General features: G+C 43.1%; 1 protein-coding gene across 1 annotated transcript in view; it reads right to left on the bottom strand.

Annotated features, from left to right (window-relative positions):
- The window catches only part of TDP1 (tyrosyl-DNA phosphodiesterase 1), a 123,433-nt gene that overhangs the window by 15,747 nt on the left and 79,696 nt on the right, over positions 1 to 27,990 (bottom strand). Inside the window, exons 14-15 of the mRNA XM_006028350.2 lie at positions 27,496 to 27,598; positions 4,831 to 4,945 (exon numbers count right to left, since the gene is read on the bottom strand). Of these exons, the coding sequence (XP_006028412.1) occupies positions 4,831 to 4,945; positions 27,496 to 27,598 (218 nt within the window). The remainder of the gene's footprint in view (positions 1 to 4,830; positions 4,946 to 27,495; positions 27,599 to 27,990) is intronic.

The following is a 27,990-nucleotide window of genomic DNA, read 5'->3' as shown; positions in this document are numbered from 1 at the left end:
GCTGACTTGAAGGTATCCAGCTTCTCAAGATGTTCCTTCACAAAGTCAGCATTAATGGAGGGCAGGGGATCACCCTCACCCGGACTTCCCGGCCCTGTAGCGGGCATGGGCGTCCCATGGGACTGATGAAAGACCGACGCAAAGTACCTATTTAATAGGTTGGCTTTTTCCTGGGCGTCAGTTGTCAGTTGCCCCATCTGGTTCTGCAGGGGTCCAATGTTGCCCCTGCTTTTCCTCCGGCTCCCCACATATCTGAAAAAGGACCTTTTATTGTCCTTGATGCTCAAAGCTAGCTGGAGTTCAGTTGCAGCCTTGGCTTTCCTGGTCTGCTCCCTATAGGACCGGACCAGTGCAGAATAATCCTCCTTGGAGGTGACTCCCATCCTCCATCCATATGTAATGAACTGCCTAGCTTATTGCTAATTTTTCACAGTACTGTACTTAAGTTTATATTAAACCAAATTTCAATCCGATTTGCTACTAGTTTTTGATCAAATCTCTTCTAACTAGGAAGTGAGGTAGTTTCACCCTGCCAAGAAAGTAATTCTTGGAAGTAATAGTATGGCCATTATGCATTTAGAAACATCCCATGGAGTCAATGGAATAATTCAGGAGGAAACAGGAACAGGTGAAGTCAGCAGAGATGATCAAAAGTAGCATAAGACAACCAAATGCTACAGTGAAGGTTTCAGCACAGTTCAATGAGTGTGGTCCAATCTTCCCATGACATTCGCCATCCCTAGTCTTCCAAGCAGACAATTTCAGACCTTCATACGCTGTGTGTGTAACAGGTGAAAGAAGCCGAACTGGACCAAACTGTTTATTCACAAAAAACAGCAAGTTCTGCTGAACTTTATCACTGTTTCTGTCAATTATATGGCTCCCTTTTAATTGGTTTCCTGCAATATCAGAATATTCTACATTTTATTACATTCTCTGGACATGAAGAAAAATATTTTAAGTGCCTGCCTGGTAGGTTAGGCCTTGTACTGGCAGACAGATGCACAAGAGTTCATACCAGGGTCATGCAGCCTCACTACAGCAGCTCTGCTTACACTCGCCTTGGCAGGCACTAACTGGTAAAGGGGACACTGCTGGCAGCAGAAAGCATAAGGAAATAAGCATATGCCTTCTGACAGTTTCCCTGTGGCAACAGAAGGTTTCTGTTCCTCCCAGAGCAGGCAATGCTCTGCAGACAGAATGAAAGGGGGCTATGAATACAAATATATCCTCACATTTGCCTGCAGCACTGAAGTTCTCCTGGCAAAACTAAGCAATGTAGACTAGACCTAGGCCCCAAGAGAAAGAACTATCCATTACTGTGCCACCTCAACCCATTGCTTCCTCAACAGCCCTGGAGAAAAATAAAAAGAACAGATTTTGCAACATACTTAGAAGGTGAATTCCCCTGAGATCTGGCAGCCTACATCAGACAGCTAGTTTCAAAACACTGGCCTTCTCACAAACAATGCAGCAGTGGCTCCTTCTGGTTTACAATGAGGAAACTCCAGCTCTAACACTTCTGCTGATCAACTGTGGCAATAGATCACCAGGAGAAAAGATTTCTCAGTAACTAGGTCCCAAACTAATTAAGGATTTACGCTGAGTCAAAACCTTGCAGTTCAGTCATAAACTACTGCCTGCCAGGGCAGATCACAGGGCACCAATCTAGTGAGTTCTCACTGCGCAGCTCCACTGACTTAAGCAGACTGCAGCATTCTGCACTACCTTGAGCTCCCAAATGGAGCAGGGCAGAATGCTCTGCAGGAGCCCAATCTCTGGATAACAAGAGGGGATAATTGTGATCAAGGGCCTGCACTGGAGAGAAGAGACATTTACCTTTCCAAGTGGAGAGGGAGAGATAGTGCTGTGCTCCTGGCCCATCTGCTAACAATTTGGTCACCCAGGATCTAACCACCCTAGCCTCACACACCTGTTTCACATATGGCAACTGCATCCTTCTTATCAAAGGCAACATTGCCTTCTCCAAGTCTTCCAAATCCCTTACACAATTCACATTCATTTTCCTAGTATACTTTTTTTGGATCACCTGCTCAGTGAGCTAATCAATTCTACCACCATTGTTTGGTGGCAATTTCAAGCATTCAAAAATCAATTTATCTTGCTTATTTTCTCAGCCAACGCAAATGAACATAAAATATTCCCAATCAGTCTCCCAGAGCTCCAGCCACAACTTGAAGCTGCTCCACTATTACGAACTGCAGTGACACACAGGTGAACATAATGCCCTGCTACCTTCCCTGTGGGAGAAGCCTCTCCAGATAACAGCTGGCAAACAGGGTACAATTTACAATCCTCAGCACCAGTTCTGCAAAACCTTATTACATTGTAGACAGCACAAAAGACATCAGCCTGAAATGCTAACTGAAAGCTAAAAGAAAGCAGCAGAAGTACTTTAATCTGATATGTTTATACAAAAAAAAATCATTTATAATTATGGTATCAGTGTCATCTTAAGCCCATTAGCACATTTCAGTGAATAAATCAACATCTCAAGCTATGATTATTATTTAGTCAAGATGGGATAATCCATCTCTGTGGGAGGAAGAATAACAATGCAAATAATAGGAAACCAAGTAGTTATCTGTCTCATGTGAAACTGGCAGTACTTTTCAAAAAGCCTTGGAAGAAAGGTGGGGAGGAGGGGGAGCCAGAAAAGAGACGGCTATGATAGACCAGCTTCTGAGAGCGCTTGAAATTGCCTGATCTGTCTGAATTTAGGATCTATGCTGAAACCCATTACCTACAAGAGCCCAGCAGCCTCAGGCAGTTAGGTTGTCCCTGGGAGTCAGGAAGTCTGAACTTAATGAAATGACCAGGCACATTTTTCAAGCAGTGCTCAAATTTAGGAGTAAAGAGTGTTTTGTCAGAATCACTTTTCTCACTACTGCTTTATGAGGAAAATTGTTAAAAAGGAAATGGGGACCAAATTCACTCATTGCTATAGAATATAACAGTACTTTGACTTGATAGAACTGCCATTAAAGTTAGCTAGAGGGGGCTTTTGGCACTCATTTCCTGAGGAGATTCTCACTACACATGGTAGACACAGTCTTTCCTCTAGTGTCGTTTTCCCCTGTGTAATTGAGAACTGTTTTCACGATGGAAGCTAGGATCTATTTGCTGAACTGCCCGATGCTCAACTTATACGCCAGGTGAAGTTACTCCAAGAGGATCTATTTCCTCTCCTGAATCAGTTTTTTTCCTGGGTAAAAAGGTATCTCATATTCTAATAAATCCATCCTTTCATTTTCACTTTTATGATAAGGAGGTACAATCCAGATTTCAGACCACTTGGCATATGTCTGGCCCAGCACTGGAATCTGTGCAAAATAATTCATTTTCTTCTATATATGGACCTTGTAATAGAAACTATGAGCCCACTGAGCCATTCTCCTGAATTCTGATGTATTCACATCTCCAGTTAATGGGGATTTCCTTGGTTTTTGAAACTAGTATGTGCAGCTCTTTAGTCTCTCATGATGACAGGTTTGTACAAAATCCCTCGAGGCTTTCTGTCACTAGAAATAGGAATCAGTCAATATGGTTTCCTTGGATGAAGGATAATTGCTCACTGTGTATTTTTTGCTTTTATACAGAATTCTGTCAGCTGCTTCTGTCCTGACCTAACTGCATCCCCCTGAGCAGGGAGAGCGGTGATGAAATTCTCAAAGGCTGTTTATTTTGAAGTGGTTCTGTCCTACCCAATACACATGCTTTGAGCATCTATTCTAGTAAGCGTTTGAGGAGCAATCGGCTCCCTTCCCAAGGAAGCAAGGTCAAACATACTCAGGAAGATGACAAGGGGAAATGTAGCAGTGAGGCCCTCATGGTTAGTTTAATTAGAATGGCTTGCCCCTACCTCCAAGAGCAAACTTCTTTCAAATGGCAGGTTCTGATTTTTCTTGTACTAGGGAACTGACACCCCCAAAGCAGGCACACAGTCAAAACGGAATTCTTCATGGAAATATAAATTACTGGGTACAGACAGTTAAGAGCTGAAGTTCTTTGGAAACTGGCTGTTTAAATATACAACTACTGAAATCTCCAAATTGTAGTTGGAAAAGGGGTAGGGGGCAGGGAAGAGGGCATTTTAATTATGATAGCTAGGAATTTTTATAGAGGAAGATAACTTGGGAACAGGAGCATCAAAAATCTGGCCAGCAGAGCAGATCCATCCAGTCCACTCAGCTATTAGAAACTGGGGGTGTTGCCAGCAGAGGGAGTGACCTGGCACAGAAAGCAACTGCCTGGCCCGCAGTGGCCAGTGCTACCACCACTGCCTCCTTGAGCCCCAGGGCCCCAAGGGGTCCCATGGTCCAGATCCAGTCTGGGGCATCAGGCTAGTTTGACACCCCTGCTCTTCAAGATGCGTTTAATTTCTGGCTGACAGGTGGAGACACCCCAGCTCCCAGATGGTGCACAGCGCCCTGCAGAGCCGCACCGCACCGCACCTGTGCAATGCAGCAGTTGCCGCTTTGGCGCCAAGTGGGATGGGGGGTGGGAGGGGGGTGTTCCCCACTGTCCCCCTCTGCCCCGTGCTGCGTGGGAAGGCTCTGCCACGAGCCCCCAATCGTTGCTGCTTCAGCTGGTGAGCGTGGGGCTTTTTTTTTTTTTTTTTTTTTTTTTAAAGTGCTGGGAGGCTGGGGCCAGGCAGGGGATGGAGCTAGATTCACTTATGTCTACAGAAATAATGGAATACAAGAAGTTTGACTGCCTTAAAAAATAAGACAATTAACTTATGTCATTGGTAGATTAGAGGAACTAATTTATCTCAAACCTTTTCCGTCTTTCACAGGTATGACTTACCTTTGCTTCCATACTGTTCCAGAGGCAAATCGTAAGGAACAGGAAAAGATGCCACTGACTCTTGATTTTCTGAAAAAAAATTCTCCTTCACATGGAAGTAATCTGTATCCAACTGCTGTGGAAAAATACACAGAAAGAAATGAGAGAGATGCATTCGCTTTGTGCAAATAAAATGCTGTTTCAAGGAAAAGTCTCCCTCACCAATGACCAGCGTAGTTTTAAAAGAAGTTTGCTTCTCTCTTTTGGGCATGAAGTAAAATATCAAAACATCCCCCAACCTTAGAAGTCCAGACTTGCTTCTCTCCTCTCTTCCCCCATCAGCTTGGCATTGATCCTCCTAGTCTCTTAAGCCTCTGCCAACTCTACCAATCCAACTCCATACTCAGAAGCAAGGCCCTAAGCCCAATTTTCCATACTATCTAGGTAACTGCAATTAAACTGCCTGATACACTTGTAGGAACTAGAATAGGCAGTGTATCCCATCATAACACGGGGAGATGTTTTGAAAAACATGTAGAAGGCTGGACCTTCCTCAAGGGAACAACTTTCTATTTTATTTTTTAATGAATTATTCAAAACTAGGCCCAACCAAAATGTTGAGGACCTTTAAATGCATATGAGCATAACATAATTTAGTTTATTAACTGAAAAAACTGAAGCCTTAAAAGGACTGAAGACTATACTAATCCAAAAGTATTTCTAAGCCTAAAAATAAACCTCCAAGCTCTGCAGAACACACAGCTCTCTACAAAAGCCTTAAGTAAATTCTGTCATGTGTCTTCATCAGAGCTGTAGTGTCTGTTAGCCTTTGGCAAATGGCTTCGTTCCCTGACTTTTGCTAGATTCTGGATTAATTGACTGTGTAATAGTACAAGCAAACAAGGCAAGAAGGTAGGAGCTCAGGCCTTCCTTAAGAACAAGTGAAAACATAGCTTTCCACATAGGGAGAAAATAAAAAAAGGCACTGGCCGGATAACTGTGGGCACTAAATTACATTTTTAGGGCCTACTCTAGGACCTTTAAATTTAGTGGGAGTTTGGCCAATAACTTCAAACTTAGACTTTGGCTCCAAATATAAATTAACCTAAATGCAAAGGACTGACTGACAAAGAACTTCCAATTTAATACCAATCAACTTCTGTATATGTAAGATTATAAGAAAGCTGGTATCAGGCACATATGAAAATGTTCAGTTGGATTACAGAGCAAAAAAGAGAGAAGTCAGATACCTAACTATTGCATTATGAAAGATTTTGTGGCAAGCAAGTCTTGATTGTTTTCACCTTCAGGAGACTTCTACTGTTAGGGCTCGAGAAAATTTAAGCTGCAATGCAAGTGAGCTCAAGTTCATAAATCAGGGCTGGAGCAGAACAATGGCATCTAAAATATCCTTAGGATTTCCTAGTTCATAGAAAGTGGAGAGCCTACAACCAGACTTTTTACATACAACCCCTCTCACCAACAGATCTATTAGTATTAGTTCTACTGTCTTTTTTTTAATTGGGTGGGATCAAGTTGCAATCATTAACAACATTTTTAATTGCAAGCTGCGATAGGTCCAATCAAATCACATAATTCAGGACACAAGCTGACTGACTGTAGAATTCTCTCACACCCTCCACATATAGTATCACATAGTTGGCTAGATCAAGGATGTCAAACTTTCAGTCACGTGAGCCAGATGAGGGGTACAGAGCTGGTCTGCAGGCTGGACTGGCCCACATACTAGCTTTGCATACTGGATTCAGCATGCAGGGTTCTTCTGGTGCTGGTACTGAATGCAGTGTGTACCCTGGCCTCGATTGCAACATGCAGCAGGCCTTGGCCCAGTGCATGGCATGCCAAGCTGGTCCAGGGCATGCAGTGTACATGGCAGGCAAAGCCAGTCTGGGACACGTGCTTCGTGTGGTGCCCACACTAGATAGGCCCTGCATACTGGATTTGGCAGATGGAGCCAGGTTCTGGGCCCAATGTGAACCAGCCCCCAATCTACTGTCCAGGGCTGGTCTGACATAGGCAGTGCATGCCCTGGCCTAGCCCTGTGCTGCATACAGTGCATATGTCACCTTCAGTTTAGTGTACTCCATGCAACATATAAGGCTGGAACTGGTATGTGCTGTATGCAGCATGTGGGGCCAGTCAGACCCACAGGCAGCATGATAAGGCTCCAAGGCCGGTATCCAGCCTACAGGCTGCATTTTTGACACCCCTGCGCTAGGTGAATTTGGAAGTCTTTAAAATTCCTCTGGTACATCAGATAGCGGTTTCTGACTATCATGATACAGAACAAGAGATTAATAGTCTGACCAGTACTAGCAATGATATAGTTTCATCCATATGACCTCAGACCACAAGGAGAAATGCAGTTTGAAATTTGAAAAATAACTGCCCAATAGAGTTGCTCAAGTAAACCAGCCCAGCAATTTGAACCAATTCAAATAAACTCTGAACAAAAAAAGCATTCTGCCAGCACCTCTGTTGCACACTGGAGCTTAAAACAGTGCTTCTGAAGCAAGCAAGCAAATAGAATAATGCATATAATAAACAAACATGCAGTATTTAACCTTCTAGGATTTATTGTTGATGTCTTCTTTACCTCTGACCTTCCTTCTTAATTCCTTTATTTCTCTAACTCCTCTATTACCTGTCTCTTTCCTTTTGTCTTTAAAAAGATTAATTTCCTTTTAAGATAAGCCGGGAAGCATTTTTCTGTTCTGTATTGTCTTGTCCTGTTACATTATGTTTTATCTTTGCTTCTCTTTTTTCCAGGCTTATCCTCATTTCTAGCACACTGCTTTGCACTTCTCTTCCTCGTCTTTCTCTGTATTCCTTCATAGTCACACTTGCACATTTACTTTGCTTTGAAAGTCACTCTTCTTGCTGTCTCCTTTCCCCTTTTCTGTAAGGTTCCATTAAAGTACTTATCTGTAAAACAGTAAACCAATAGGACTCTCCAGCCTCAAAAATACTACTTTTTTCTACACAGCATCCTAGAGCAAAGAAAGTATGTGAACTAGACCAGTGATTTCAACTTTTTTTTTCATTTGTGGACCCTTAAAATTTTTCTGAATGGAGGTGTGGACCCCTTTGAATTGTAAGTGTGGGGAGTCGCATACATTTGACTGATCATAGTCATCTTTCATGACCCCTTTCATGACCCATGTCCACATTGTCTGTGGACCCCAAGGAGTCCACATACCACGGGTTGAAAACTACTGAACTAGGCCAACATACTCAAGGGTGAGATTGCCATGCTCTTGAGGTCACTTTCATACACCTCTATTTTCATATTAAACATTTGTATATTTCTGATAACTTGATGAAAATTTGTAAGTATATCAGTTCTTTTTGCATGTACTACTTTGACTGCCAAATTCTATCAGATTGAAATTGTTTTCCAAAATTTATGAAGATATTATGCTTTGAGGACTGGGTCTTAGTCCAGTGCACTCCTCCTGCAGACTAGGAAAAATAGGTCAGATGGTTGCTCTCCTCAACAGAGAAGCAGCTGTCATCATTTACAACATTTACTACTTAGAGCAAAATCAGGTTGGTGCCAACAGCAGATCACAAACTTCTCTTGATTAAAAAAAAAAAAAAAAAAAAAAAAAATGCTCCTGTCTTTTCCAAAAGTTAATACAGATGTATTTCCCTTTCTGTTTCCCTTTTACTCTGTCCCAGGGGGTACAAGCATGGGGGAGAAAGGAGCCCTGCCCATGGGGGAACCTGGGACAGGGGTAACCCAACCCCAAAGGAAAAACCCTGGAAAAGGAAAAGCTTACCTGCTCTAGGACGCTGGGAGGAAATGCCCATGTGGTTTATTAGGCATGCCCATGCGGTTTATTAGCCACGCTTATCTACAGCTGGAGCCAGGTGACGTCAGCAGGAGACGCCGCCCGGCAGAAATAAAAGCCGGCTCCGAGAATGAGCGAGTGGGGACGCTGGGAGCAGGAGAGGCTGCAAGCATCACACACGCCGGTAGCACCCAGCACCGGCAGAATCAATGAGATCCGATGCGGAGGCAGGCGTCAGTGGCAGCAGAGGCTGCGAGAGCGTCCTGCATCGGCTGCAGGCGGCACTGGTGCGCGGGACCAGAGGCGGCTCAGAGAGGAGCCGAAGACCTCAGCTGGGGTGAGGACGCGGAACCGTGTCAGGGAGATGCGCTGGACTCAGGCTAGAGTTCAGGGGGAAGAAGGGCTGTCTAGCCTGCCAACCCTCTCCTTCTTCAGTCTTTTCCTTTTTTTTTTTTTTTTTTAATGATTTTTTGCTGGTGTCCAGTTTTCTGGAGCGGTTCCTTTTTCTTGTTCTCTTTCTTTTTTCCTTACATTGGCATAGGTTCTTGTTGATTACTTTGTTGTCTATTGTTCTTGAGGTTTCAGCAAGGGAACACAGGCAGTGCCAAGGGACAACGGTAGCATACGGAGTCAACTAGAATCATCAGGCTCACCAGAGAGATGTCGCCAAGAGTGGAACATCCAGAGGCCCCAGTGTCCAAACGAAACAAAAGTAGAACCAACAGAAGAGAAAGGGGAGTGAAGGTCTGGGACTGACATCACCAGAGGGCAAGCCACATAAAGATTCTGAGGCTCATCTTGAGGGCTGGTGTATGGATGGGGTGTAGGAGAGGTGAAGCCCCATGTACATCCGTCAGGGGACGCGACAACTCTGAAGGTACTCTCAACGGGAGACCCTTCCACTGAAGATCCATCCAAAGTTGTGGCAGGCGAGTTTTGGGGTTCTGCCCAAAGTGATCGAGGGCCTCCCCAGAGGTCGCACGAAGCCCCATTGTATCCAACACCAGGCGCACGTGCCAAAGTGGCGCAGGAGTGGCTAATCAAACTGAAATGGGCACAAAGTAGGGCATTGGCTGGGAAGTGGCAGGGAGACCCAGATATTGAAGAACACAGCAACATGCAACCCGCGACCATGACTTCTCCGGATGTCCTAGGTCAAAACCTACAAGCCCTGACCCAGATCCTGGATTCCCAACAGCAAATGATGGACTGACAGCAGGATTGGCTGCAGCACAGCCTGGCTTCCTTCAAAATGCTGAAGAAGACTTGAGATGATGACCTGGAGGCCTACATCAAGGCTTTCTAACACCGTACCGTAATAACTAGGCTCAATAAAGGATATTGGGCAAGTCAAGTAGGCGCACTTGTGGTGGGCAACGCCCAGGCTGCATACCGGGCTCTCCCGAGGGACGAAGCCCCCAGTTACGAGCAAGTGAAAACAGCTACGTTGTATAGACTGGAAATCAACCCGGAACATTACCGCAAGCTGTTTCGGGCAAAGAAAGGGCCGGAAGAGAGGCGGCCCAGGATATTATTACAGTTGCTATGGGACCTCTTGAATAAACGGGTGAATCCTGCGGTGCATGTTAGAGATGCTCTAGCAGATCAGATCCTCTTGGAGCAATTCCAAAAAGGGCTTAGAAGGACGAACGCAACGTTGGGCTCGTCAGCATTCCCCACACACGTGCAATGAGGCCTTGAAGCTGGCAGAGGCCTTTGTAACATCAGAAGTGGGTTACCCCCGGGAAAAACAAAATCCAGGACCTACAGCTCCATTACCAAGGGAACCTGATTGGAGACGGCCACCCAGTTGAGGGGCAACAAAAGAAACAATATGCTTCCGGTGAGGGAGAAACAGGCACTTCGAGAGATTGCTCTAGCAGTTCCACAGAGCGATGGCACCCAGATAGCATCCCGAGAATGCAGGTTAAGGGGTGGAGAGAGCAGGAGACAAATGAACCCATGGATTGCAGCCATGCAGCCAGGGGAGATGGTGCGACTTGGGGATGGCCTGTGGTGAAAGACTGGGTAGAAGGCCGCCCTGTACAGGCCACATTGGATTCAGGGTGCACTCAGTCCCTAGTGAGGGCTGATCTGGCGAGGCCCCAAAGGGATCAGAGAGCCAACCCAGTAAAGGTGGCGTGTCTCCACGGAAAAACAAAACGGATCGACCGCCAGTGGATACAACTTCAGGTGATGGAGCACCAGGGGGAACTACTGGTAGGTGTGGTACCCCAGTTGACCTGCGATATGATGTTAGGGCGAGACTGTGCACCGAACTATGATACCCTGAATAGAGTCTGTGACACTGAAGCTGAATGTAGGAAGATCCAGAACTGTGAAGGATGGCTGGACGAACTTGAGGAAAGTGAGAGGTCTGCCGACGAGTCAGACGAGGCAGACCTCTGCAATATAGCAAGATGCCTGGAGTTTCGGGAAGCCCAAGAAGAAGATCACAAACTTTGGATGCTCATAATGCAGGCCCACGACACCAGGGACAGCTCGGCACTGATACTGATTGAAACCCCACGATTTGAGGTAAGAAATCAACTTTTGTATTGCGTGAAACACAGTAGGCCGGGTGAATCTGAAGGAACACAGTTGGTGGTTCCCAGCTGGTTCCGCCAAGTTATATGGCAATTGGCTCATTCCAGTCCCACAGGGGGGCATCTGGGTTGAGACAAAACCATTGCAAGGGTGACTCGGTGGTTTTTTTGGTCTGGGTTGGGGGAGGATATCACTCACCAGTGCACAGCCTGCCCCGAGTGCCAGAAGACGAGGGAGGACCACCCAGCATGGGCCCACTTCAACCAATGCCTGTCATCGACATTCCCTTTTCAAGGATAGCTATGGATGTGGTAGGACCCATTCTCCACAGCAGCGCTGGGCTCCAATATATATTAGCATTAGTGGACTACGCCACACGGTATCCCGAAGCGGTGCCACTTTGAGCAGTGACTGCCTCACGGATAGCGGAAGAGCTCATTAAATGGATAGCCAGGATGGAGATACCAAAAGAAATACCAACTAATCAAGGGCAGAATTTTATGTCCGGGGAGCTATGAGTGGTATGCCGTACACTTGGGATAAAGCATCTTTGCACCTCGGTATACCACCCCCAGACTAATGGCCTAGTACAGCGCCTCAACGGAACTATAGAATGGATACTACGTCAATGCATATGACGAAAATGGGACTTGCTTCTCCCGCTAGTATTATTCACAATCTGGGACACTCCACAGGATTCAACGAAATACTCTCCCTTTGAACTGGTACTAGGACATCGTCCGAGGGGCCTCCTCCAAGCCCTAATGAAAGACTGGGAACAGGATGCGGGAAACTCGAGAGAGCTGACAGCTTACCAGCAAGAGTTCCAACAGAGGGTCCGAGTGGCCCAGGACCTGGACAAAGATAATATACAAGAAGCACAACTTCACCAAAAGGAAAGATATGACAGTCGTGCCAAGGAGAGAGAATTTGAACCCGGACAGAGGGTGTTGGTGCTTCTGCCCACATCCACAAGTAAGCTACCGACTCAGTGGCAGGGACTGTTTGAAGTAACTCGCAGGGTCGGACCTGTGGATTATGAGGCCTACTGGCCGGGTCACATACAAGGGAGGCAGATTTACCACGTAAATCTCCTGCGGGAGTGGCGGGAACCCGAGGGATAGGCCACTTTTACAGAAGCAGATACTGAAGACCTCGGGCCGCAAGGGATGACTAAGGAGGAAGGGGCAGTTAAGGCAGAAAGTCAGATCCAAATAGGCAAAGAATTGTTGATGCCCCAAAGGTGCGAAATGCAGGCATTGGTGAGGGAGTTTCGAGATGTATTCCATGAGGAACCCAGATGGGTCTGGACCACCTACCATTCAATAAAAACACCGCTGGGGGCCATAGTATGGGAGAAGTGGCGGCCAAAGTCATGGCATGTGAGTTTTGGGGTTCTCCCCAAAGTGATCGAGGGCCTCCCCAGAGGTTGTACCAGAAGCACGCGCCAAAGTGGCGTGGGAGTGGATAATCGAACTGAGACAGGCACATACTCCCTCCTGTTTTCTCACCCTCAACACACAGGCTAAAATGAAGATTTCTGCACCCATATCTCCTTGGTAAGCTTTCATGCATAGAAAGAACTTTTGTGGGAGAATATGAGGAAATGGTATACGGTTTCTATGGGAACAAAATTAAGGAAATCTCTCATTCCATTCCTGGAAAGCCTTGGGAGGTACCAAAGAGGAACGAAACAGTAACAGAGAATTCTACTTGGGTAATGCAGAAGCAGGATAGCCCATCAATACCACTTCATGAGTTTGACAATGAATTGGTAAGGTAGACTTGAGACCAACTTGCAGTACAGGCATCTTTTAAATCAAATTCACAGAGGAATTATCTTGCTGGGTCCTACTAGAAGAAAAGGTTGAGGGCAAGCAATTCTCACAAAGTATAAAAACAGAATCAACTTGAATGGCAACTGAATTCCCTATTCAATTATAAATCTGCCATGCTATTATATTAGATAATGATACTATTTCTATGCAATCAGGAGGAAGTAACTGAATACCACTGTGTACTATTTATTGGTGAACTGTCTGTTTAATGGTAACCACCTATATAAATGCAATCTTATGCCACAGAGTCTAGATTAATCTGAGAATATCACAGAATCCATTGAAAAGGTGTTCAGATTGCACATTGTCTTCAATGCTGTGTAAATAAAAGTTATTGTACAGAATAAGCAAGAATCATTTGGAGACTTACTGTCACCTTTAGGGTAGATTCAAACTTTCCTTTTTTAGCATATAGGAAGGTACTGACACAAATGTTCAGAATTCAGGAAATAAACACATTAGAGACATATATTTTAAGCTTCTTTCCCATGAATTTTATATTAATCATCATTTTTAAAGCCCACGTGGTGGCTAACACAATTCACAAGTGTGATTAAAGCCACATTTAATTATCTGTCCCTCAGAATAGGGTTAAATAGTAATTGAAAAATCATTAGTGCTTGGCATCTCTTTTCAATGGCTTTGCTCAGTTGAATCATATTCTCTTTTAAACAGTCAGAACAGCTCAAACATCACAAAATCCATACATCAACTTTTTACTCACTTTTAAAACACTGTGATCTGGGCAGTATCAAACAGATACCAAGGAAGTAGCTTTTTCCACTGGGACAGAAAGGGTTAGCACTAAGATGGGTCAGCTCCAGAGGTGGAAGATTTACCATTTGCACAAAATCCTATGGAATAGGGGCTTGCAATATATGGCTGGTGGAAAGGACCTGGCCCACAGAGACAGAGGGGCTTCAAAAGAATTCTGGCAGCAGGTGACTTTGAAAGCACCCGTGCTGAGGCCAGGCAGCTGGAAAATATACCTACACCATAGCTGTGGCTCCAAAAAGGTTGTCAGTGCTGTTGAAGGCAGCTCATGGGGTATCTATGACCAAATGGTATAGATTTGTGATGATCAACTTGTCATCTTGGATGACTGGTAGTACATGACGTGTTTGCTGGTGACCTGGTATAACCAGCCCTAACCCCTTGCTATTACCTTCTGATCTATAGCAGGGGTGTCTGACCCATTTGGCCCTGCAGGCTGGATCTGAACCAGGGAACGTCTCATAGGCTGTATGATCCATCTGCAGCAGCGAGCTGTTGGCACATGCTACACAGGCATGGCTCCAGAACCCAGGGGGTGAATGACACTGCTGCTCACCCCACTCTTCTCCTGTCACTGATTTTAGTCACTAACATAGAAGACCCTAAGTTCAGGGATGGGCAGGGAGAAGTGGCGACAAGCAGTGGCAGCATTCACCTCAGGGTTTCAGAGCTGTACCACTGCAGTGGCTGAAGCAGCAATGCCACCAAGCCCTGCGGACTGCAATTTAACCCTTTGCTGCCTGTTGCACAGTCTCACTCTAGAGCAATGAGTATTAAACAAAATCCAGCGTTAATCTTCAGAATGATGATGATCCTGGATGCCTGCAAAGCAGCTGAAAAAACAAGAGGTACCAGAACAGCCCCCAACAGCAGTTAATGAAAAGGAGGAATAAAACCAAAACTGTTCTTTCGGACTGGATATACCAATGAAACAATATAAAGTAGCTTTTTACTTAACGTTGCTTTGTCCTATAAAAAAATGCTTTAGTTACCATAGCATGTTGTGCATGCAGACATGGGAGGGCTGGTTGTTCATGAATTACTCAAGGAAGTAATAGTCAGTTTTAGGAAAGTTTGAGAAACCTCTGATTTAAACAATTTATCCTAGAGCTATGTCTAGAAAATGCACCAGGTAAAAGCAGCAGAAATATTAATACATATTAGTTTTTGCGAGTTAGTTGACTTCCTGAAAAAATATCAGATATAGTAACTGATTATTTAATTATACCTCATATAAACATCAGGTCCCTGATGAGAACAGTTATCTAAACAGATACACTGATTATCTCTAACTGATAAATTCTTCCTCACACATCACTTGAAGAATGAAAAGTAGCTGCATTCAGAATGCTAAATCATTAGACAAATAAACACAACATGGATTAAATAAAATCTGTGCAGGTTCAGTCTACCTTTAATCCTAGCTGCTACACGTCAGGATTAAAAAATATTTATAATTCCAGAAATATGAAAGAAAATTAAACTAGGTAACATAAAAAAAAATTAAAGGAGCTTTTAGCAAGAGATATATGTATGAACATTTGAATTACTGGAGTTACTTGCACTTTGGTCTTATTTTCTCACAAATACACACACAGTAAAGAGTAGATGCAAGTCATATACACAACACAGTAAACCTCAGTACAACAACGTATGCAGGAGAGTGTTGATTTATAAAGAGAAAGAACAGAGCAGAGAAAAAATAAAACAAAAAGGAAAGAAAAGAAAGCATTCTGAATCTACTGGTAGTAAAATGCCTTTGTATTGCACCCAGTTTAACAGGATCAATACTTTTCACAAAGAGTGATGGATTCCAAGTGGCTATTCTTCAAATATATCTAAACTAGCTGTTAGCCTCGGATGAATAATTTCTAATCTAGTCTTTGAATGCCAGTCACACAAAAGGCTAATCTAACACAGAGTACTTTGTCAAATAAGATAAAGCCCACTAAATAATCAGATACTGTTACTGAGAAAAATATGATGGACCATGACACAAGCTGCCATTTTTCCATAAAGATGGAAGTGGGCTGGTAGATTGGATAAAATGAAGCCTGAATAGCTGTCACACTTATGTCATTACTCGTCAGGATAGGATGAGTATTTTCCATCTATGATATGTTGGCAACATATCTACTAAGTGCTTAGTAGATTAGATGGAATAGATGGCTCATTTCCCCTGCTTATGGTAATATGGGATTGCTGTGGGGTAGAATTGTAGTGGGAGTTAGAAAGGTGGTTGATGTTGTGGATGTCATTTTGATTATGAATGGGAAAGCTTTGTCATCCAGGAAGTTTTTTGGAGGATTTCCTAAAGTTAATCAGACTTGAGATTCATCTAGTCTCTGGAAATTCATTGCAAAAGGAGATTCCTTTAAGACAAGGGCAGGCAAAATCCAGCCCACCAGGCCATTCTATCCAACCTGCAGGGCTTCAAAACATTTTTAGAAAATTAATATTTATCTGCCCCTGACTGCCTGTCAGAGATAACAGGAGTCAGCGGCAGTAGGACCCAGGGGGACCCAGCAACAGGACTAAGCAGCTGAAGCAGCAAGGTTGGCCTGGCTCTGCCCCACCCCCAGCAGGAAGTCTCTGCCTAGCTGTTACTGCCTACCTGCACCAGAGGAAAATTCAGATAAGAAAGAAGGGGGCAAGGAGGCAGGGGAGGACTGCAGGTTAACTCTCAGTCCCCCAGCATCCCAGGATGCTTTGCACCTTCCCCAAAACCCCCATGGCAGGGTGCGTGGGCTAGCCTTGGCCCAAGCTGTCCGTTGCAGGCAAGCAGGGAGGTGTGTTTCCTCCCCACCCCCAGCTTCTGGTCTGAGCTACTGCAGGCATGTAGCTACATTTTCAGAATCAAAAATGAATGTCTGTTCATTTCCTTATCAGTTCAATCTACACAGCTCAGACTAACTAATCAATTCAGCTTCAGCATTTCTGAATGTCTGTACAAAGTCAAAGTGGTCACCCCATAGGAATGAGAACCTTCAAGGGTTAGTAACTTTCCACTGTGCCTCATCTTAGTAGTACGTAAAACAGCTCTGACAGCAGATGGGGGATTCCACACAGAAAGCCATTCAACAAAATACTGTATTTTTTCACATAAAACACATCTGCAAATAAAACATACACCTTGTTGTTCTAAGACAGAAAGTAGGAAATAAGAGACTTATCTAGAGTCCTGTCTGACTGTGTGAAATAGAGCAAGCCCTCCTGGGAACACAGAGTGCCCAGGACACGGTATCCCAGAAGGCAGTCTGTGTGAGGCAGCAGCAAGCAAGAACTTCCTGCCATACCAGGAAATGCCTAGTGCCTCACCCAGACTGCCTCCTGGGATGCCACACATCCTGGACACACTATAGCTGCTTATAGACATAACCCCCCTCCACCCACCTCAAAATGGTGCTTTACTTTAAACTTGGCACACCCCTGCGCCAAACCCATCACATACCCAGAAGAGGCATCGCATAGTTTGACTTGGCTCGCCCAAAGCTTATATAGATCAGGTACATCAGTGGGGCTTTTTTGGCACTTTTATCTAATAGCCGATTGAATCAGCTTTAGATAAAAGTGCCTAAAAGCCCTGCTGAAGTGTGCAATCTATACAGATGCTGCAGAGCCAGGTCGATTTAACGCAGTGTTTCCCGGTAAAACATGATTTTTTTGTTTTTTTTCCACGTTTGTCAGCAGCCTATATTCCCAAGAGGACTTGCTCTGTCGCACATGGCTAGGCCCCAGACCTTTGCAAGGGCAGCAGCAGGACTCAGTTCTTTACTGTAAGTATCTCTTTATATTAGTTCCTGTAAATAAGTGGGCAAGGTTTTTCATAGACTTCATAGATTTCATAGACATCAGGGCTGGAAGGGACCTCGGAAGATCATCGAGTCCAGCCCCCCGCCCAAAGGGCAGGAAGTCAGCTGGGGTCATAGGATCCCAGCAAGATAAGCATCCAGTTTCATCTTGAAGGTGTTCAATGTAGGCACTTGAACTACCTCCGGTGGCAGGCTGTTCCAGACCTTGGGGGCTCGGACAGTAAAGAAGTTCTTCCTTATGTCCAGCCTGAAACGATCTTGAAGTAGTTTGTGACCATTCGACCTTGTCATCCCTTGGGGCGCTCTGGTGAACAAACGTTCCCCCAGATGCTGGGGGTCACCCCTGATAAACTTGTAGGTGGCCATCAGATCACCCCTGAGCCTGCGCTTTGTCAGGCTAAAGAGCCCCAGGGCTCTCAGCCTGTCATCGTAGGGTCTGCTTCCCTGACCTCTGATCATGCGCGTGGCTCTTCTCTGGACTCTCTCAAGCTTCTCCACATCCTTTTTGAATTGTGGAGCCTAAAACTGGACACAGTACTCCAGCTGCGGCCTCACTAAGGCCGAGTACAGGGGGAGAATGACGTCCCGGGATTTGCTTGAGAAGCATCTATGGATGCAAGCCAGCGTTTTGGTCGCTTTACTAGCCGCCGCATCGCATTGCAGGCTCATGTTCATCTTAGGTTCTTGGAATAGATGTGATATCTTTTATTAGACCAACTGAGTAGTTGGAAAAGAGTTCTTGGCAAGCTTTTGGGCGCAGTCACCCTTCTTCAGGCATTGGAAGTCTCTGCTGTTCTGAAACGCCAAGAAATAAAAGAAGCTAAAATTGTGGCAGGATGTCAGTGAAAACGTAAATAGGTAGAAATTAGGAAAACAAAAGGTAAGGGGACGGAGGGAAAAGGAGGGGGGGGGGGGGGGGGGGAGAAGGGGAAAGAGAGCAGGGGAAAAGAAAAATAAAGCCTGAAGGGAGGCATTACAGTGATAGAATACAAGGTAGAAAAGAGGCTGTCAATGAAAAGGAAAATAGTAGGAGATCAGGAAAAAAAGGTCTGAGAGAAATTTTTACCTTCTCCCTAAAATCCACAAACAAGGAAACCCAGAAGACCTATCATTTCAAACCATGGAACCCTAACTGAAGAAAGATCAGGTTTCATCAAATCCATCTTAAAACCGCTTGTCAGCCAAAGACTGATTTTCATCCAAGATACAACTAACTTCCTGCAAAAACTAAAAAATATAGACCACCTTCTCAGCAATACCTTCCTAGCCACCATGGATGTCACTAGTCTATACACCAACATCCCACACCAGGATGGCATCCAAGCCTGCCTCAAATATGCACAAGAACAAGATTACAACTGAGTACAGACCTCAGGATATCACTGAACTCATACTTCATCCTTACACACAACAACTTCAGTTTCAACAACCAACACTTCTTCCAGGCTATGGGCACAGCTACGGGTACCAAAATGGGCCCACAATATGCCAACCTTTTTATGGCCCACCTAGAAGACGACTTAATGTCATCTATGCATCTCAGGTACATCTTCATCATTTGGACCGAAAGCCTGCAGTCTGATTGATTTCCACCAAAAATTCAACTATCACCACTCCTCCAGACTATTGCTTGAATACTCTAACACCAGCATTTTCTTTTCAGACACCATGATCAATATCCAACATGGTAAAATTCAAAGCACCATATCTAAGAAACTCACAGACCAACATACACATCTACACAGAACAAGCAATCACCCTAAACACACCAAGAAAGCTGTAATATATGGCCAAGCTCTCCGATACCACCACATTTGCAGCAAGGGGATACCTGTGACCACCACCTCACAAATCTCAAAAGGGCCTTCACCCAACAAGGACACTCCTCCAGAGAGATAGATCACACTTTTGAAAGAGCCACCTGGATACCATGTGAAGATTTGATGCAGTACAAAAAGAAAATCGCCATAACTCACACACCATTAGTGATGACATATCACCCTTCCCTGGAACCAATACAGAAAATCCTCAAACAATTGCAACCCATACTAGAAGACGACCCAATTCTTAAAGAGATCTTTCCAGAACCACCTATCCTAGCCTGCAAACAAGCACCTAACTTTACTAACCTCATCACCAGAAGCAAACTCCCTATGACCTAAACCACACCAGATGGATGCAGACCATGCCAGGACAAGAAATGGAAAGCCTGCCAACATATCTCCACCACCCCCATTATAACTGCACCCCACAACAGAGCCATCAGCATTCCCGGATCTTACAGCTGTACCTCCACAAATGTTACACATCTCATACACTGCACCAAATGCCCTGATGGAAAATATGTTGGAGAAACCAAACAACTGCACACCAGAATGAATGCACTCCGAAAATCTATCAAATACGTGAATACTCAATTACCTGTGGATGCACACGTCTCACAAGACAATCACTCCCTTTCCAATCTGTCAATTCTAAACCTCAAAGGGAACTTACAAAACACCTTCCATAGACGGGCCTACAAACTTCAATTCATAAATCTACTCGATACAAAAAAATCAAGGATTCAATATAGACATTGGTTTTATGACACATTATAACCTGCCTGACATCTGAGTCACCAGGTACCTGCCTCACCTGACCTCTTACATTTTTCTTTTCCCCCTTTTCTCCCCTCCCCCAATTTTCTGCCCTTTGTCTTCCTGATTTCCTATTATTTCCTTCTTTATTGAGAACCTCTTTCTTACCCTGTATTATTTCCTCAGTAATATTTCCCTTCGGCCTATCTTTTCCTTTGCTTTCTTCTCCCTCTCTCCCTTGCTTCAGCTTTTGTTTCTCTTTTTAACCTATTTATATTTTCACTACATCCTCTCACACTTTGAACTTCTCTCAGTCCTGTTTTCCTGATCTCCTATTTTCCTTTTCACTGACAGCCTCTTTTCTACCTTGTACTTCATCACTGTAATGCCTCCCTTCAGCCTTTTTTTCTTTTCCTCTGCTCTCTTCCCCTTCCCCTTCTGCTTTACCTCTTGTCTTTCTAATTTTTACCTATTTACATTTTCTCTGACATCCTGCCACACTTTTAGCTTCTCTCATTTCTTGGAGTCTCAGAACAGCAGAGACTCCCTACGCCTGAAGAAGGGTGACTGTGCTGAAAGCTGTCCAAGAACACTGCTACAACCAAAAACCCTGTAAATAAGTGGTTGTTTCCATATCACAAACCTCATCAAGACAGGAAGATAGGAAAGTAGGGCTAGAAAGGACCTCATAAGGTCTAGTCAAGCTATCTGCTCAAGGTAGGATTGTCCCTGACTAAACCATCCCAGCTAAGTGTCTACCTAATCTGCTTTTTAAAGTTTTCATGGAGATTTCCACAGCTCTCTATATAGTCTGTTCTAATGACTGACCACTCTCATAGTTAGAAAGTTCCCCCTAATTTCCAGCCTAAATTTTGCCTGCAGCAGCTTGAGGCCATTGCTTTAGTCCTGTCCCCTTTAGCCACAGAGAAAAGACCATCTCTACACTTTCTATAATCACCCTACAGGTATCTGAAATCCCACTGTTAGGCTTTTCTTTATGCTAAATAACCCTAGTTCGTTCAGCCTTTTCTAATAAACCTTGCCTCTGAGGCCTCTAATGATTTTGTTGCCCTGCCCTTGACTCTTCAAATTGTCCACATCCTTCCTAAAGTCTGGAAGGATGTCCAAAACTGGACAAAGTACTCCAAGTGAAGTGTAAGAAATGCTAAATAGACCAAAAGAAACACTTTCCTTCATTTGCAAGTAATGCTCCTATTAATACAACCCAGTATGCTACTGGCATTTTTACAACAGCATACTATTTGCTCATATTCATCAGCTTATGGTCCACCATAACCCCCGCGTTTTTCTTTGCAGTACTACAGCCTAGCCAGGAATTCCCTAGTCTGTACAGGTGCATGTGGTTATTCCATTCCAGGTGAAGGACTTTGCACTTGTCCTTAATGAATCTCATCTCTTTGATGGCTAGCCATTTCTCCAGCATACCCAGGTCATTCTGGATCCCAGCCCTGCCCCCTGGGGTTGTCTGCAACTCCACCAAACTTGGTGTCATTTGCAAATTTGCCAAATATGTATTCAATTTCATCATCCAAATAATTAATGGAGATGTTGAACAATACTGGATCTGGGACAGACCCCTGGGGAGCCCCACTTGATACCTCCTCCCAAATAGATATTGAAGGCTAATCATTGAGTTTGATGCTCCAACCAGTTATGTATCCACCTTACAATACTTCCACTTAGTCTGTATTTCCTTAGCTTGCTAATGAGAATGTCATGGGAGATGGCATAAAAAACCTTGATAAAGTCAAGGTATACCACACATCCAGTGCTCTCCCCTCATCCACAGAGACTATCACCTTATCATAGAAGGAAATTAAATTGGTCAGGCATGCCTTGCTCCTTTTAAATCCATGCTGACTGTTCCTGAGCACCTTTAAGTGTTTTGCAATGGATTCCATGAGGAACTGCTCCTGGATCTTTCTGGGCATAGAAGTCAAATTGACTGATCTGTAGTTCCCTGAATTCCCCTTCTTATAGATGGGCACTATATATATCCCTTATCCAGTCATGTGGGACCTCACCTGACCTCTATGAGTTCTCAGACGATAGCCCAATAGACACTTTCTATTATAGTGAAAGAATCTTTATGAAAAATCCCATGGGCTGTATTAGCATTACTCACCAAAGTAAGTTTGAATATGGCAGGTAGCTCCATAAAGCTCAGATCAAGGACAGAGGGGCAGAAAAGAAGTGAGACCTATCTAAGGAGGAGTTCTTCACTTATTTTCAGAATACACACACCATCTTTACAGGGATGGTCATGTGGATGCCTCTCTTATGCTCTCAGTCATGCAGATCAGTTCCTCACCCATTTACATAACATCCCTTGGCTACTCCAGAGCTCTGTTGAGAAGTTCACCAGATTTGGATCCCAAAATTGCCTGGCATATGCTGGGTCTATCTGGATCACAGAACCTACTTCTTGCCTCAACTTTCTTAGGACCCATGGTATCATGGAGATATGTGGAAAGATAAATCAGCTTGAGTGTCCTGGGAATGAGACGGGAACCTTACTAGAACTTTCTTTAAAACAAGCTGTGTTATCAGTTGTAATGGTTTGCTGGCTGCTAGTGATCACTCCTTCCTCTTCCAGATGTTTACAAATGAACTGTTTTATGAGTTTGCTCTGGTAACTTCTCATGTATTTAAGTCAGACTGATAAATTCCAGTGCTGTCCATTTTTATTCCCTTCATAAAGCTGGGCACTTAACTCTCCTCCAGTCCTTTGGGACCTCACCTGTAATCCCTATACATGGGGCAAAGGGACTTGCTGTTCAGAGTACAACTGTGGCTGCAGCAGAAGTAAAGCTCTACTGTATATGAATATTGCCATGTATTCTACATTAAAACATGAGAAAGTCCAGAAGCTTTTCCCTAAATCACAACCAGTCAAAGAAGTGCACAGAGAGGTTAAGAGTCATTCTTTGATGCACATCCTCAGCTTGTGTAGAGGGGTACTTAAGAATTTTGTACTCGTATATCATTACGGCAATGTAGTGAGCCCACATTCCTCTCAAGTCTTACTCCTTCTCCCATTCAATTATGAAATTTCCCCAACTTCAGTGACAAAGACAAGGGACACATATGAAATGCCCATTCAAAGAGTTGAGGACATTTCAAATAAACATGAATTATAAGGCAAACATAGGTTGCCCAGAATAAGGATTGCAAGATTTGGGCTAGGGCTTTACTGCAATAGATTAAACATGGGTCAACTGAACAAAAACCCTCCAATTTTACATAATAAATGAATTTCCCATTTTGTAGAGATTTGGAACCACCTTCCATAGATGCTGCCTCCTGCCAAAAAAGCTGCGTCTATTGAAAAATACTTTTTGGCATAACATTTTGGTTTATAGCAACATGAGGAGTTTTATAATCCATGTTGTAAATTAAGGACATGTCCACACTGAAATTATTGCAGTGACTGCAACTCATAAACCTATATGATGTAGCATAAAACCACACAATTAGCTTGGGCATTAAGTAAAATAGAGTCACACAAGGACAGAACTCAGCTTCTTGGGCAGGATTTGCAGTTCACAGTTAGCTTTTTGCTGCTGTGAGTAAACTGCTAGCTGTACCCATGTTAAGTAGTTTAAAGCTCCATTGGGTATGTCTACATGAGCTCCAAGAACTGCAATGCAGGTGCACTATGGAACATACTATTTCAAAAGGCTGCAATGCTAAAAGAGAGGATAAAAAATTGCATCCACTGTCATGAAAAGAGGAAATTAAAAGAAGAGAAAAATTTGATTCAGTGATAAAGCTAAACAGTGAATATCTTCCTTAAAAAAAGAAAAAAAATCATCCCAGTTTCACTTGGATGTCTGACTTCTTGGTTGGATAATATTGGCCCTTAGCTTTTGCATTTCTTGACTGTGACTTTTGCAAGGTATAAATGTTACATTAAACATATTGTATATTTAATTTTCTCTCTTGCTTAAAGGGAAATAAAACAAAAAATTACCTATACTTGATGTCAGATTATTTTACTTTCTACTCCAAGTAGAGATTTTACTTCTAAAAGGAAAAGGTAGCAGAAACTACTGACCTCTACTACTACTTCATTGTTACTGTTATTGAAACCATCACCAAATACCAAACAGGAAAGCAATATAAAGCCCTTAGGGCGCAGACAGACATAACAGTTGAACTGTTCCAAGAATGTTACCTATTGGAAACCAGTTCACAATTGTCCCTGGACAGAAGTGGCTGCATATATACTGCTAAGGGTTCTAAATAGAACCATCACTTCTTAGGAATTTCACTGTTGCCAAATTGCCATGAAGGGGTGGTAGACCATCCAGACCATTATGCCTTTCAGGAGGGAAGAGTGAAAGAGTTGCCACGGATTGGGAGAGTGATGTAGCTTGCTTTCCCCTCACCCCAAATGAACCTGGCACCACAGAGCACAAGGTGTCTAGCAAGGATGTGAAAGGGACAGTGTAGCTTTCAAGGCAGGGGCTGAAAAGCCCTGGGTATCTTGGGGCACTCCCAGAACATGCAGCACTCTGGGAAGCAAAAGTAAGGGGCCACACAGTTCCCCCAGCACGTGGCAGGGGTAGATCCAGAGGGGTGCAGTGGCACAGTCGCACCCCCCTTTCAGAGTCGGTCATGAGAGCAAGTCCCTAAAAGAAGGTAAGAATCTTTCCCCTCTCTTTTCCTCCATCCTCATCAGTACCTCCCCTTCCCTCCCATTCCCCACTCCATCTGCCACTGACCCCAGGTTTTACAAAGAAAGTTAAAAAAAAGGTTACAATTCTGAGCACTAAAAATAAGCTATTGGTAAGTATCTCTAAGTAAACAAGTTTATTTCTATTTGTTCCACAAGTTGAAGTCTGGTGCTTTAGATAACTATAAAATTTTGTTTGAGTCAAATTAGTAATGGATAAAAACCAGGAATATTAGATCATAGGCATCAGAGAGGACTGTTCCAATTTCTAAAAATCAAAGGAATGAGTCAAGATTTTTTTGTTCTAAATTTGATCATAAGACACTGAAAGTGTTCTGGTTTTATTCTCTTTTCTAAGAAATCTGATGTAGAAAGTAAAAGCCAAGGCTGAATACTAGGATTTCAGCCAAATAATCTGAGGGTCAGTTTAAAACAAAAGGGGAAATACACAGCCAGATGACTTGATCCTGAAATGCACAGGAAAATTTAACCTTATCCTTGATTTTCTGCACCAGCATTTAAAAAGATGTTTTCTAGGACAGGTATAAAGACTTTCATGTGAGAAAAGGATAAAACAGAACAGGAATCTTCTGCCTACACATAGTGACCTTTGTACCTGTTGTAAATAACTGTAGAGCTGTGTGTTAATACTGAAAAGATATTTGTCCATTAAATGTCTCATGTAAGCTCACTTTGCTTGGCAGCAGCCATGGAAGGGAACAACCAGCTTTTCCAAAACATTGTTCTATCCCCTGTGGTCAAGTATGGACAAAGTCTTCAAATTAATCTTGGCTCAGTATAGTAGTAGTTTCTGCCCAATTCTCTGCATGACTCTATTCTCAGAAGTTACTAAAACAAGCTTTTTCTAGCCCCAAATGAACCTGGGGCTCAGTAATACCCTCAGGATGGTCCCTATTGGTAAATTATACTGTTTACTTATATTAGTTCAGGACCACCATTTTCTCTAACACTGTTTTTCATAAAGAAGAGAGCATATACACTTATCTGCACCCTGTACAGGTCACAGTGGACCTCAGAGTACACTGACCCTGCTTCTTTGCATATTTCATTCATTTCTGCTTCTTTGTATATTTAATGTTAAATCAGGGAAATGTTGCCACAGCAGGAAGCTATCAATCTTATTGTAGTAATTAAGGAGATTATAATAACAAGCAAATATTTTAATAAATATGTAAATATTTGAATAACATTATATTTTGTTAAAAAGTAGTCTTACTGATATTCTGTCAAAGGGAGTGAGGAAATGACATGCTCAGTGAACAAAATCTGGGAGAAGGAAAGTGAAATTTTCAGCCCATCAATTTTTTTTTGAGAGACCAAAAAGGTATCTCCCTAAACAGAAGCAAGTTTCCTAGGCCTTCACACACAAAGGAATCTGAATGCTTTCTGATTATAAACTTTGATTCTCCAATGTAGCCGTATCCAGCCTTTGATTATTTAATTTTTAGTGTGCTTATTTTCATATTCTACTTTGTGTTTTAAAAACAGCAGTAAAAAGACTGATATTTTGAAATTTGGTTTATATTTTTCATCCAAGGATTTCATACTGCTATGCAAACACAGGTGAATATTATCTCTTTCTAACAGGAGAAAAAGAGGTTCAGAGAGGCTAAAGCTATTTTTTAAAAGTTCCTCTAAATGTCATCCAAAGGGTGATAGCTAGATTCCAACATTAAGAGATGTTGATTAAAGCTTCCACTGACTTCAGCTGTTGGTGTTTAACATCTCTGAAAATAACACCATGAGACACCTAAAACCTGAACTGCTCTAGTTTTGTGTATGTTAACATTTTTGCCTAGCTTCTCTGGAATAAGACAGCGACAAAGTAAAGACAGGAACTTACAGCTCCTAATTCCCAGTACTCTGCTTTACTCAAACTCTGTCTTCTCAGATAAAAAACTGTTTACTGAAACTAGATCTGCCTACCATATTGTGCTGCAACCATTCTGCTCTCCAAAGTGGCCCTTCACAATGAGGTTGTTATAAAGGTATCAGAAGTTTAAAAAGGGAATTTGAATTTTACTGGAAGAAGCAAGTCTGCAAGATAGCAAAACGGAAGAGTCCAGTGACTATTATGAGTTGATTTAAAAAAAGTGATTCTTCAAAAGGTAATTAAAAATTTTATTTTCAGTTACAAATAACAATTTATACTGTGACAAAAAATGCTCATCCCTTTCTGAATCCTCATGACACTGCACTCACAATAGGTACAGCAATCTTTCAGTTGCTTGCTTTATTTAATTTACCAGGAGAGATCATTTAAACTATGCAACTACCGTAAGAGCACTACTGTTAGGTGACCCAGTGTTTCTGTCCAGAAGAATCTGGAGCTAAGCACAAAATTCTGAACTCTGGTTTGAAAGTATGCATGACACTGTACATTGCAGGAAGCAGTGAAAGCCATTTCAGCACCGTACTTAAGCCTGACTGGGGGGAAGGGGACAGTGTAAAGAGAGTTCTGTTAGAATCACTAGCTTCTGTAAACTCCACTTGCCCATAAAACAAGTATACAATGGGAATGAATGATTGAGTTAAGTTCCTTTTGCATGTATTTTCAGACTATCAGTTTTGTAGACTTCTCCTGACAAATTATGAACTTACAAATGCTGAAGGCAGGAAAAGAACTCCAAGCTCATAGGAACGGATCATCAGCTGGGTGCCATTTTTCTCCAAAGCTCCCCAAGCAGCTTTAGAAAGATTGGCACTGCAAAGACAGAGACAGTAGTTTGATGAGCCATAATCTTCACAGAAATAAAGCACTGAAATATTATAGCTGCAACAGCAATGAACTTGTATGAGACATTAAAACTGTTCTTCAACCAGAACAGTTATTTCACATAAAGAATAATTACGGTTTTATGCTTCATTATTATTTCTAGAGTGCAGCAGGGGCTGTAGGGGTGCCACAAAGAATGGCACGTGTGCAATACTTATATGAAAATGGAGACAGGCAGTCCTTGGATTTACAACACAATTGGTTCCTGAAAACCGCACCTTAAGTCAAAAGGTTGTAACTCGAAACCAATTTTCCCATAGAAAACAATGTTATAAATGGGGGATTGGTTCCTGAACCAAGGCCTGATACCCTATTTTCGC

Source organism: Alligator sinensis, unplaced genomic scaffold (assembly GCF_000455745.1).
Source record: "Alligator sinensis unplaced genomic scaffold, ASM45574v1 scaffold281_1, whole genome shotgun sequence".
In the NCBI taxonomy this organism is placed as follows: Eukaryota; Metazoa; Chordata; order Crocodylia; family Alligatoridae; genus Alligator; species Alligator sinensis.
Note: the sequence above shows the minus strand (reverse complement) of the source record. Positions and strands in the feature narration are given on the sequence as shown.